General features: G+C 42.9%; 2 protein-coding genes across 2 annotated transcripts in view; one reads left to right on the plus strand and one right to left on the minus strand.

Moving 5' to 3' along the window:
* Positions 1 to 1,121, minus strand: part of SARC_10171 (hypothetical protein) — a 3,008-nt gene extending 1,887 nt beyond the window's left edge. The window contains exon 1 of the mRNA XM_014295793.1: positions 295 to 1,121. Coding sequence (XP_014151268.1) covers positions 295 to 889 — 595 coding nt within the window. The 5' untranslated portion in view covers positions 890 to 1,121. The remainder of the gene's footprint in view (positions 1 to 294) is intronic.
* A 690-nt stretch (positions 1,122 to 1,811) lies between these two features.
* Positions 1,812 to 13,249, plus strand: SARC_10172 (hypothetical protein). Its single transcript, XM_014295794.1, has 14 exons — positions 1,812 to 1,903; positions 2,044 to 2,907; positions 4,611 to 4,894; positions 5,340 to 5,419; positions 6,236 to 6,410; positions 7,149 to 7,275; positions 7,582 to 7,683; positions 7,983 to 8,107; positions 8,497 to 8,639; positions 8,803 to 9,058; positions 9,597 to 9,780; positions 10,195 to 10,437; positions 11,138 to 11,256; positions 11,863 to 13,249. The coding sequence occupies exons 2-14, from the start codon at positions 2,193 to 2,195 to the stop codon at positions 11,911 to 11,913; spliced, it is 2,604 nt and encodes an 867-aa protein (XP_014151269.1). The 5' UTR covers positions 1,812 to 1,903; positions 2,044 to 2,192; the 3' UTR covers positions 11,914 to 13,249.
* Positions 13,250 to 13,454: the final 205 nt, after the last annotated feature.

Genomic DNA, 13,454 nt, shown 5'->3' on the forward strand with positions numbered 1-13,454 from the left:
GTATATATATATGTATGTATTATTTACTATATATAATAAAATAACAGATACACACACACATATATATATATATATATATATATATATATGCATGTATGTATGCATGTATATATGTATGTATGTATGTATGTATGTATATATATATATATATATATATATAACTATTCATATGACCATTTATAAAATTATACATATACGCACGATTACAAAACATAGCAACCCTTCAAATATAAACCAGTTTACTATCATACCCACGCCTATGAAATCTTGTAAACACCATAGCAGTGCACTTACCCAGCCCATCGGCTCCGCCTATAACGCCCAAGTGTATAGCGCAGCTCAGTACAGCAAATCCTCCAAGCCAGACAGCCTCATACCAAATCAAGAAGGCTATCCCATACTGTTTAACAAATCCTACCATCTTGCTTTTACCCATTCTTTCCTTGATCTTATCTAATAAGCCTGTGCCCTCTGTTGCTATCGGTGTTGTTGCTGGATTTGATTTATCCTGCGTCTTTTCATGTGGAGCATTTGATACATATGACGCACTCTGGGTACTCTTTAGGTCCACGTGTTCGTGCTTAGTCTTATTCCGAGCACCTCTCGCGGTGTTCGCCTTATACAAGGCGTTATTAGTACTAAACGTTCGAGTATAAGATGACAGCACACCCGCGGAACCAAGTACAGTCGGGTAGGTCAGTGTATTCCCATACTTGAGAACTGATACACTCCTAATACTCTTCGTATGACCTATCAAACCACTTAGGCTGCATGTTATAGGCTTTGTGCTGATTGTGTGGATTTTTTGCTTAGCAATGGCCTTGGGTATAGGCGTGCAGAATTGACTGCATTGCGCACTCACGCGTTGAAAGTTTACGAATTTGTGCATGTTGCCTCTGTTTGTTGATCAAAGAATCGTCCTTGCTTTCAGAAAGGTCGGCTACTACTTCTCTACTAGACAAAACCAGACCTTGATGACTGTGTAACTTGTGGGTATTGAGCTGTATATGTGTATGTATAGATATGGATACTATTTAGTTTACGGGTATTGCTCTATATGTGTATGTATATGTTATTAACATTATTTTTGAGAGGAGTTTGTGGGGTGCTCTTAAATAATCAATACGTTTTGCGTTAAAATGCTACGTAAATAACGTTGCATCGGCCCTATTATGTGGTGTTCTCTACGAGCCCTTAGGTTCTAAGTTTTCATAAAGTTCATTGCAGATGTCCGTTTGATTTGCAAAACAGGCGCTATTTCCCGATCTTTTGACCCGTATAAACGTCTCAGAATATATAAGCCTTTACGTTCAATTTTTGAATTGGATTTATACACATTCTCCCGCTCAGCAATATTTATGTGTCACCAATTATATTTGGGTACAAATAACAGTTTGACATCTCTGTAGTTAAGTATAAAATACGCAATATTGCGTTGCAAACTCTCCATTTTTATGTTGCATATATAAATTTGTGGTCAAGATTCAATCAAACGGTTCCTTTTGCGATATTTTAAGTCATTTCAAATGTTATTTGCGACGTTGCACGTGAGGTTTGAAATTATGATGATGATGAACGTGAAACTACAGCAGCTGAGCAGCATATGATATTTATTTGAGAAACCATTTTTTTTTAAATTTCTCTGAGACTGTGACTTGGTCTGTTGGCCGTGGGGTAGTATGTAATTACATATGTTACTCTTTTTGAAAAATCCGAATGTTATATACCACTACGTGTGGTAGTGGAATGTAGTAAAGCCAGACATATATACACATACATATATATACATAAATCTACCCTTGTAAACAGTGTAATGTATATGCATATATAGAGGTGTATACACATACATATATATACATAAATCTACCCTTGTAAACAGTGTAATGTATATGCATATATAGAGGTGTATACACATACATATATATACATTAATCTACCCTTGTAAACAGTGTAATGTATATGCATATATAGAGGTGTATACACATACATATATATACATTAATCTACCTTTGTAAACAGTGTAATGTATATGCATATATAGAGGTATATTTTGAGGACATACAGAGGGAGAAGTCTGAAGTAGTAGAAGAAAATAAGGGTTGATATCTGTTGGTGTTTGTGTATATCAAACGCTTGTTCTAGCATACAGGTAGAAGCACTATCAAGTTTTTACATATATTTATCAGGCCAATATGTCCATAATGGTACGCCCTTCCGCCGGGGTTAGTCCTGTGGCACTTACACAGACAATCAATGGTTCATACTTGAGAAAGATTTTATATAACACAACACGCAATGGTACTCGGCGTACTTTGGCATCTAGACGGAGTGACATTTCACGTACCAACACGTTGTACACTCCACACACCCCATCGAGTGTGTCCAAGTTACTGAATAAGCATATAAATGCGCATACCAGCACACGTTACTCTGATGCAGGCGGGAAGTATAATTACGGGACAATACCGGTACGCCTGTGCCACACGGCACGTATGGCTGAGGACAGTTCGGGTGACGAGGCCACGTACTCAGAACGCGACGCCAGCACAGACAAAGAAAAAGCTAGAGTACGCTTTGTTAACTATAAGCTACCACCTGGGAACAATGTAGTCAGATCGAAATCGCCTGTGCGTGAGGGTTTGGGGGTCAAAGTGGAGGAGAAAGCGGGTAAATCAGGGGGTGTGGTGCCCGAGGAGGAGAGTGCGAACGGGAAGATAGACGAATCAGGTGGCCTAAGCTCGGAAAGTGGCACAGTTATTCCTGCTGCGGAGTTTACTGGTGAACATATACTCAATGAATGTACTATAAGACGCGGGCCAGCCAAGAATACTATGGAAGTGAACTTTCAAGATGATGACAACGCAGGAGAAGTTGTCGATACTCAGATAGACGTTGAGGCCTTTTTAGGTGAGTATGTGATGGTGTAGGTAGACACGATGGCAAAACGGAGGCCTGTATATATATATTTGGGTGTGTGTGTGTGTGTGTAAGTAAGTATGTTATGTATATACCTGTAAATGTTTATATATTTAATATATGTGTACGTGTACGTGTACATGGAGTGTGTTTATCCTCTGGATCTTTACCATCACCAACACCTCGGGATATATACGCTGCCCTGAACAGTGTGATTCCAGGCGTACATGCGTGTATGTGTGTGTATGGGTATTCTCGGGTGCTATGCTGGTCATATCACTTTAGCTCCGTTCGACTGACAAGATCAATGGTCCTATACACACGTTTGCTAAGGTGGTCATTCGTAAGTACATTCGTGTGTGTGACATGTATGTTCGTGTTGGTGTTTGTGCTTTTTTATTTGTGTGTACTTATGCGCCTGTTTGGGTGCATGCCAAAGTTTGTGGAACAATTTTTTTTGTACCTCGACATATCTGTTTGTCTGATGCTTTGTTTGCAAAAATGCCCTCGCAGAGGCTATTCAAATGTTTGTGTTTGAATTTGAAAATGTATGCTTGGTGTATATATATTATGCCTTTTGTGTGTTCAATATATATAATTAATACATATGTATACATGTGTGTGTGTGTGTTTTGAACAGTCAAATATTTACATCCGAGCATCGTTTCCATTTATAAATAAACACTTTTGATTTACTATCAACTGTGGCTGCCTGAGGTCATAACAGATCAGTTTATGTCTTATATGTGTACACGCCTCCTCATTCGCTCGCACGATTCATATACGTAACGTCACTGAGTGTATGTGGGTACATACAGTTGCTCTGTGTGTGTGTGTGTGCTAATGTAGTATGGCGAGTATCCTAGCTTCTATGTATATTTGAGTGTCTACGTATGCACATAGCGTGTTTGTGTGTTGTGTGTATCATGCACCTGAGTCGTTTGATGAGTAAATGTGTGTATTTATCTTGTTTGTTGCCTTGCCACTATCTGTGCGCTTGTGTTTATTGCGAGTATGCTGCCTGCGTTTAGTTAAAACCTGATACTCACAGACGCACACTTGTAGACGAGACGCTATCGACTGTGCCAAGTTGTATGGGTTCTATTTGTACTGGCATAGCTATATAGCTCGTTTCTTTCATGTACCTACATGTACATTGCCATCCATACCTGATGTGCTGAAGTTATATGGGTTATATTTATACTTATTTTTCTACCGGTATGGCTATATAACCCCGTGTACACCACCATCCATACCTAAGCGCCTTTGTATGCTTGCAGTGCTTAAGATGTTCTTGTTTATTTATATAAGTATGTATATTTATGCATATGTGTGTGTATGTATATATCTATATATAGGTAAAGCATTTACTGTGCTCAGTTGTAGGAATTTTAAAGCCTATACACGATGCAGTACGCAAACCCAATATATCGTCCCGGGGTTGCAGCCCCTGAATATGCCTGCGGAATCCATACAGTATATATGCATGCCTTTAAATATGTATAGCGCTGCCACAAAGCGATATTTCTATTGAACAGTCTCTTATTTTAGCTCTACTTCTCACATGTGATCAATCTCACAACTGATTGGCAAGGCCTGAAAGTTCATACGCGAGTTATACATACTATAATCTATATATATATATTATCGATGTATTCTGATACTAATATCTTATACCCTGCACGCTGGCCCAGATGTCAGCACTGGCTGGAAACCGCCCATACTGACTGAGGAACAGCTCGAAGTCAAAGAAGCTGCGACGCGCGAGTTCCAACAAAACAAGTACAACTCAGATGCCACACCCTTCTGGCCATCCATTGTACGTCGCAATGAAGAGGTGCGGAGGAAGATACAGGAGCGATCCCCGGAAGCGTTCATTGATCTGATGACCAGCAAGGATCTGTACCGCACGACTAAGCGCCGCGGAAATGGGTTCCATGAATACGATGACTATAACCTGTTGGTGGCTCTGCAGGAGGTCAGTCTGTGTGTGCGTGTGTCTGAGTGAGTGAGAGGATATATGTTTGTATATATATATATATATATATCGCTGGCGAACATGCTGGAGGTAAATGGGGGTGTGAGTGAGTGCGAGATAGCGGATGTATGTGTGTGTGCGTGTTAGAGTTCGAATGCGTCTGTATTAGTATGTTCCTAAGTAGAACACTCGAGAGGTTGCATCTGTTGACTGGTTTGCATTCGTATGGGATTGGACATGCGGCAGGGGTAGAGCGGGGGGGTATGAGAGGTTCTGTCTGTGTTCGGAGGTCGAAGATGATATGTATCTACATGTTTTTTATAACCCACAACTTGTCTGGGGGCTTGCTAATCTTAATACTCTAGTATCTAGGATATACAAAAACGTTTTTTCGTGATCAATCGCTCATCGTATGTGTCGTTTGGTTTGTTTGGTTGCGCAACAGTACGAGTATGAAGATGATGTCAATTGGAAGGCCGTCACTAAATATGTTGCCGCCCTGTCCACACACGGTATAATCACGAGGTAAGTTTAAAAGGGCTTTATATTCATATATGTGTAGTATGTATGTATATGTATATATATATATATTCTGTGTATGTGCGAGCGTCCATGTGTAGCCCAGACCAAACCTAGGCACATCTCATGGCACACCAGGAAAGTGTATGTGGAAACTCTGAATCAGCACTTGTGTCCGAGGTAGCGCTGAGAGGTATGTACATGTTCACCAGTATAAAACGAGTACAGAGACACAAATATGTAAGCGATTGGTGGGAGACGGTGTATTTACGGTTGGGAGTGTAGGTTCGGATTGGAATCGAAGGTGTCGGGCTATGATGGCTAGCTTGGCTGTGCCCGGTGAGATATCAGTCGGATATGTGCATGGTTGATGTATTGTACTGACATAAAATCTGCACGTTCGATACGTTTTGTAGTTTGGGAGTTGACGTGCATGGGCCGAGCATTCATTTATATTAATTGCATGGATTTAGTATGGAGGCGATGGGTTTTGTATGCATTTGGTTTACCTACATTCATGCAGAATAATAAAAGGAAATCGGTATATTGGTGATATTGTTGTATAGTCCGATATGCATATATACATGCGTGTATACTCAAAACGTTGGTACTAGGACTATGATTTCATATATGCTGACGTACACGCCTGCTTTCTTACCTACCTACCTACTCACTCACTTGCATGCATGCATGTTTTATCTCAGGAAACTGGTCCACAGGCGTTGGTACTAGGACTATGATTTCATATATGCTGACGTACACGCCTGCTTTCTTACCTACCTACCTACTCACTCACTTGCATGCATGCATGTTTTATCTCAGGAAACTGGTCCACAGGCGATGGTACTTGACACTGGACCCTGACCTGAAGCACGGCGGCTGGGACGACCATGACGATGAACGACTCAAACAAGCGGTTGAGCAAGTCACGAGCGAACTAGGCACCGTCAACTGGTCTGCAGTACAGATGGTCATGAAGGATCGATCACTCAAGCAGGTGTGTGATGTGGGCTTGAAGGAGATGTGTGCGAATGCGTGTGTGTGTGTAATTTTATCTGTAAACCTCTGTATGTCACGAGCGAACTAGGTACCGTCAACTGATCCGCAGTACAGATGGTCATGAAGGATCGATCACTCAAGCATGTGTGTGCATGTGTATGTGTGTGTATGTGTGTGTATTTTTATATGTATATCTTTGTTCGAACGCCCGTACCATGAGTGTGTGCCCATACTAATCAGTGTACACTGAGTGTCTACGTGCATGTGTCAATGCGTGCCCAGAATATATATGTACGTGATATGTATGGTTGCCTAGATGGTGTGTCCCGAGTAAAACGCGTGCAAGTGCATCAGTAGTATGGTGATGCGAGAGACTTTTGTCTGGTCATTGGCAGGTAGTTACGGTGATCAGAACAAGGTAAAGAAAATAGTCTTACCTTCTTGTGTTATAGATACATTAGAACACTTGGTAGTGTTGACGGTCTTAGGGGGTACGCATATCGATAAGGTGTGCATGGTTGTTTTGTGTGACAGTCAGTCACGTGTACTTGACAATGCTTTTAAAGCGTCCACAGCCATATACGTATGTGCGCATGCTGCAATCGAGTAGCAAGCATGCGAGATGGAGTATGTACATCTCCTTCTAGAATGCCTATATCAATCAGTATGTTATGCCTCCTTCATACACTTAAGACTTTTTTTCTTTACTTTTCTTTTGTGCTTTACGATTATATAGTGTCGGGAGCGATGGACCGGATCACTCAACCCCGACATCCTAAGAGGTGGATTCACGAAAGAAGAAGACATGCTCCTGGCTGATCTTGTTAAACAAGAGGAGATGCGCCCGGAACATCTTAAACAAGGTATTCGAATCGATACAATATATATACATATATTTATTGTTTATTTATATGTATGTGTGTGTGTACAAGTGTACGTATGTATGTGTAGTATATGTACAGTTAAATTTAAATATCTATATTTTGTGGTTTACTTGTTGTTGTTTTTTGTCATAGTTGAATTGGGATGCTGGAGAGAGAGACTGTCTTCCCTCCTCGGCAAACCCGATATACGTATGTATCTACGTATGTATGTGTATTTGTATATATATGGATGTGTGTGTGAGTGTGTTATAATAAGAAATACTCACTTTCTTATTTCTATTCTAGGCAAACGGTTTTGGACTGAAACTGGCAAGCGACTTGTGGGCAGAACTTACCTACAATGCAAAAACCGATGGGTCAGATCACTCGACCCCACTCTCAATATGGGTATGTATAATGTATGGATTCACTTTCGTATTGTGCATAGCTCACGTCTGAAGGAGAAGCCAGGGCAGTTCACATTCATCCGCCCGCGTCAATTCTAGAGTTCTATACGTTGGTGCTATTGGCGGAATCTTTATTTCAACCTTTTTTGGGGGGTTTTGATTGCGCTGCGATTATATCCTTAGATACAATTGTGGGAGCCCTCTCCATTCTCGAAAAAAAAATGTGCTGTTGAATTTTATATCTAGTCCCGATTATGTTTCAAATCTGTCCTCTTTTCTCAACCTGTCCCCTTTTCATAGGTCCTTGGACCGAAGAGGAAACCAATAAGTTACGAGACTTACACAGTAAGCACGATGGTTCTTGGGTACTCATTGCCGAAGAGTTGGAAGGGCGGAGTCCGAGGGGGTGTGAAGCCCAGTGGGTGGTAAGTACTGCAGAGATGATCACAACTGTACAGATCTGTGCGTTGTAAGTGTGTGTGTGTGTAGATATATGTCTGCACGGGTGGGCGTGTCCATTTACGTATCTATATGCATAAAAATATAGATATATGTCTGCACGGGTGGACGTGTCTGTTTCGTATTTATATGCTTTTTCATGTATTTATACATGTGTGTGCGTGTGTGTGTGAATACATGTCTTCACAATACCAAACGACTATGTTTACGAGACCTTTAAACTGTTCTGAATATGTTTATTGTCAGGTAAACTGATGCGCTCTATATAGCAGAAGGTTGTTGTTGTTATATTGTAGTCCCTTTTTTTTTGTATTTCTTCTATCTCTTCTTCTTCTTATTTCTTTGGCTCCTACAGACCCGGGCAGGTCCCGAGGTTACCGCAGGCTTGAAGATGTGGTCTGAGGAGGATATCATGAAACTTGCCTTGAGCGTGGCGAAGCACAAGGCAATCCTTCGGCACACCTGGGGGAGCGTTGCGAAAACTGCCGGACTCATGCGGTACGCTTTCGATATGGTTTTGTTCTGTGCTTCGGTGTGCGCATATATGTGTGTGTGTGTGTGGTGTGTTTTAACCATCAATTCAGTGTGAGTCTGTGCCCTTTCGCTTTACCTACGCACCAGCCCTGATCCCCTGGCGTCTCCCTGCACCCCCCATGCACAGAGCCCACCACGTGTGTCGCGGCATGTGGGTGGCCGTTAGCAACAGCCTCACGCTGGACCACAACTACGACTCCAGTATTCTGGACATAAACGTCAAGATCGACGCCTCCGAGTTACCCAAGGTCAGCGAGATGTACCAAGAGGCGGTGAAGAAGTACCTGTTGTCGCTGAAACTGCGGAAGGGCGTGGACAAAGTCACCCAACTGGTTGAAGATGAGGACAGGAAGCAGACCCAGGAAGTTAAGCAGGCGGAAAGGGTATGTGGGAGTGGGTGGGTACTGTGCTATGGGTGTGTGGTGTCTGTAGTTGGATTAGTTCTGTTCGTATTATGTGTGGTGTGTGTGATTAGAGTATGTGGAAATGGCGGATAGATCGGTTGAGCGGTGGTGTGTTGGTAGCACGTGTTGTTCTGTCGGGCTATAGCGAGCTTGCGTGCATGTAGTAGGGCTATGCATCGTCTCTGCCTGTTTATGGTTCATTCGCTGGTTTAAATTCACATCTATATTCATGTATTTATATATATATATACAAGTAGTCAATCGGATCGGATGCTCGTACAGTACAGCATTCACTCGTGTAGCTGGCTGGTGGAGTGCTGAATGCGTTTTGGTACACTGAGACATCCTATCGCATTCCTATCCGTATCAGATTTCAACCCTTTCCCAAATCCCCACGTAGTTTCGTTGAAAGCCAACGTACGGCCCGTGAATACTATCTATTCTATTCTACATCTAGTTTTTATTTTATATGTGTATATATATTTATTAACTCGTGACCAATCAAATACCGCCACAGAAACAACTCCAGGCCGTGGTCAATGCGGTCTCTAGCTTGCAGCGTGAGGTGCGTAACATCTCAGCCCGCAATGCCGAACAGACTGCGCTGTCGGAAGGTGCGGTGGCGGCTATCATCAGACTCAAGAAGGCCCACCACGAAGCGTCCGTGCGCAAGGCAACCGGCCCCAAAAAGAGTCGAACAGGTGCGTTGTGGGCTGAGGGATGGGGTTGTTGGGTATTGTATTTTTGTACATGGATGCATGTTGTACGGGATTTATATGCGAGATTACAAATAGCAACTGAAGTGGGAGGAAGCGTGCGCGTACTATGGAGTATCAGCCGTTGCCTGATAACTTGCAGAAGAAATATAGTTGCGCTTGGTATGTATATATGTGTATGTATGTCTATATATATATATATATATATATGTATTCGCCCTGTTAAGGGTAACTCATATCTCTCGGCATTGCCTGGACAGTCCCCAGTACAAATGCACCTGTTTCTGATGCATATGACCGTGTCCATATCCCACCTACCTCTACCACTAGCCTTATCGACCCGTGGCATATGGTTACCATGGTTACTAAACTTTCATTCTCCTCACATCCCTCTGGCAGGTGCTTTTTCAACCAAGGCTTCCGCGGCCCAGACCAAGAAGCTCAAGTTGGAGAGGGAGCGTAACGAATACCAACTCCGCAGCTTGACGGAGAAGTACAATGTCGCTGAGGCGGATACGGATCACGATCAGATGTTCTACTACTCGTATGCGCGAGCGATGGTACACGAGAAACTGAGAGACTTGGACGCAGCACTGGTGGACTACAAGACAGCCTCAGCGCTACGGAATGAAGATGCGCGACGTAAGTTTTATGGCTGTGTAGGCGAGTGGTTGTATATACGGTGTGTGTGCTGGTATGTATGCACATGTATGTACATGTATGAGATGGTATGTATGCACATGTATGTGATGGTATGTATGTACATGTATGTGATGGTATGTATGTACATGTATGTGATGGTATGTATGTACATGTATTTGATAGTATGTATGTACATGTATTTGATAGTATGTGTGTACATGTATATGATGGTATGTATGTACATGTATTTGATAGTATGTGTGGACATGTATGTGATGGTATGTGCCTAGTACAAGACATACATGCATGCATGTATACTTGAAAGTTGGAAGATGCGTATGTAGTCACCCCTTGGACAGCGTGATTGAGTATAGCAAGCTTGTACGAGAACAATCACAGCTATTGTTATGTTACGTTTACGTCTGATTTCCCGCTGCTTTTCATTCCTTAAATACTAATATGTTACGTTTACTTCTCATTTTATGCTACGTTTTATTCCCCCGCTTTTCAATTCGTAACCACTATTACGTCACGTTTACTTCTCATCTTATGATACGTTTCCTTTGCATTTCCCACTGCTTTTCATTACGTAAAATTCCGGTCATGTTACGTTTACTTCGCCCTCCCTCCCTGCCCCTCTCCCGCTTTTCAATTCGGACACTCTCAAACGCTACGTTTACGTTTTCATTGTCTTTAACAGCGTTTTTGAGTATGGCGCTGATCTACATGGAGATGTACAAGCAGGATGAGGCGTTCGAGTGTATCAACGAGGGTTTCAGCCGCGACCCCGATCGAGAAACCGAAGAGTCTCTCAAGACGGTATGTCACGAGCGGTAGACCGACGCTTGTATCTATACCTACCTATCGTACACACATGCACTGTTATGATAGTTTTGTATTGTGCGACAAAAGTCTTGTTTATAATTGAAAATGCACACACATTCGACATGCATATACGTATGTGTGTATTGTGTATTGTGTATTTTTTTAGCCGTTTGTCCCGACTTGCGTTCGGTTTACAAATCTCAACTCAATGGCATATCAACCTGATATGCGCACACATCAACATTTATATGAGAGTGTGTATGTATGTATACGAGTGTGTGTGTATCGTGTAGACGTTTCCATCGATTTGTGTGCTGCGTGGACAAAGTACATCTCTATGTGCGTACACTCCGTGTACACAGTTCGATAGACAAAGTTGTGCACTGCTGTTCTTTTAATAATGCCCTTTTTGGTCCCTATTTGAATATCTGTGGTTTGTTACCTTATGTATATAGCTATAGCTATATAGCTTTGTCTATGTTGCAACGCAAATGTATATATCCTTTGGTGTACTGCGTGATAGTTGTATTCTCTACGTATCATGGGCTCTGTCAGCGTACGTATTATTGATTTACGTATACGGTTTCTATTCCCGTACAGGTGATTATGAATTGGATTGAAGAGGGTGCTTTGGCGGAAGAGGATCCTTGAAATTGCCTGTGGGAGATCGGAGTCTGAAGAGTGTAGAGCAGGTGTAGCCGATGCCATTGCAGCACAACAATCAGACAACACCCAGGCCATGCTACGACAATCCAACAACGTCTTAAAGTCATAACATCCAGGACAAAGGACATCAGGGTAGTGGGCCGCACCATTGTAGATTTACTGACAGATGACATGTGGTGGGGTGGGACACACTGAGACATACACATCACGGCTGATGTGTGCGGCCTGACGTCCGGGCAGGGCATGCTGCTATGGCAACTGTTACAGACCGATACCACCTCAGGGGTCCATAGCAACGGAGCGGAAGATCAAACACGCATACAGAAACACGGAGGTCTCTAGTCGGTAGTCCAGGCTTCGGGCGCACGGTTTTTGTGGTTTCACATACACCTGTCCATTACGACTACCTACTTCTACCTACCCACCGAACGCCGATGACTGTACACGACTCGGGCGAAAATGGTGTTTACAGAGTAGGTGACGGAATAAGCCTTGCTGTGACGGAATAAGCATTGTGGCGACGCAATAGGTATACCTGACCACTCGTGACGACATACTTCAGGTGAAGAGTTTAAACCCCTGAGGTGCGTACGGCGGGTGTAGCACTTTTGCGTCGTATAGGCAGAGCAATAGGCCGCGCAGTGTCAACGGGATGTAGTGTCAAGACGTGTCATAGGTAGGTGTCCTTGTGACAGCTTTCGTATATACGAGTGGATGGTTGTACTCCCCGTATCACTATGGCAACGCGGGGAGATGGGTAGTGGTACAGTCGGAGCATCTGCAGCATTGCACTGACATAAGTCTGAGTTATCGTCAGTCTGTTACTACGTAGTGGGTTGAGAGGTGACCGGGTGTGTGGTGTAAATGATCTATAAATAGTGTGTGTACGGTTGTATAGCACCTGCTGTTTGACAGGGCGTACGTATCCCGTGGACCACGTCCGTCTGTTGTACATAGGGCTTGTAAGTATCGGATACAGTAGTGGGGTGAGTTCGGTGGGGAATCAGGTCCCTATTCCTTCCTGATGGCCAAAGTGTCAAGTGTCCTCATCTACACACAAACGGTTCACGATGCGAAAATGGTGTTAGTTCGTCAGGTGTATGAGAACTAAAGCCCCTCCATAACCGCAACGCTCTCGTCAGCGGTAGGTACCCAGTCGTGTCTCTCCCGCTGTCTGAGCATACACGAGCAAGGCGGAGCATGTGACTGGTCGTTGTGTGAGGCTCTGATCCGACTTATGGGGCATGGATGTAACACAGAAATGGCCCATTGCGCCAGAAAATAAATAAAATAATAGTGGGCAAAAATGAATTGTCTCGGGTGCATTAATACGTATGTACGTACGCCAATTGGTATCATATTGCGCAGGCCCCATGTACGCTTGCCCCGTGTCCCAAAATTACACCGGTAAGAATCGATCAGTGCTGATCTCTGGATACCTCTATAACATTGTTAACTAGTGACTGCTACATGAGACTGTTCAGCTTCATCACTTTGTTTTATTCCAACACGCTCAAATGTTATGG

This window comes from Sphaeroforma arctica (genome assembly GCF_001186125.1).
Source record: "Sphaeroforma arctica JP610 unplaced genomic scaffold supercont1.1160, whole genome shotgun sequence".
Lineage (NCBI taxonomy): Eukaryota > Ichthyosporea > Ichthyophonida > Sphaeroforma > Sphaeroforma arctica.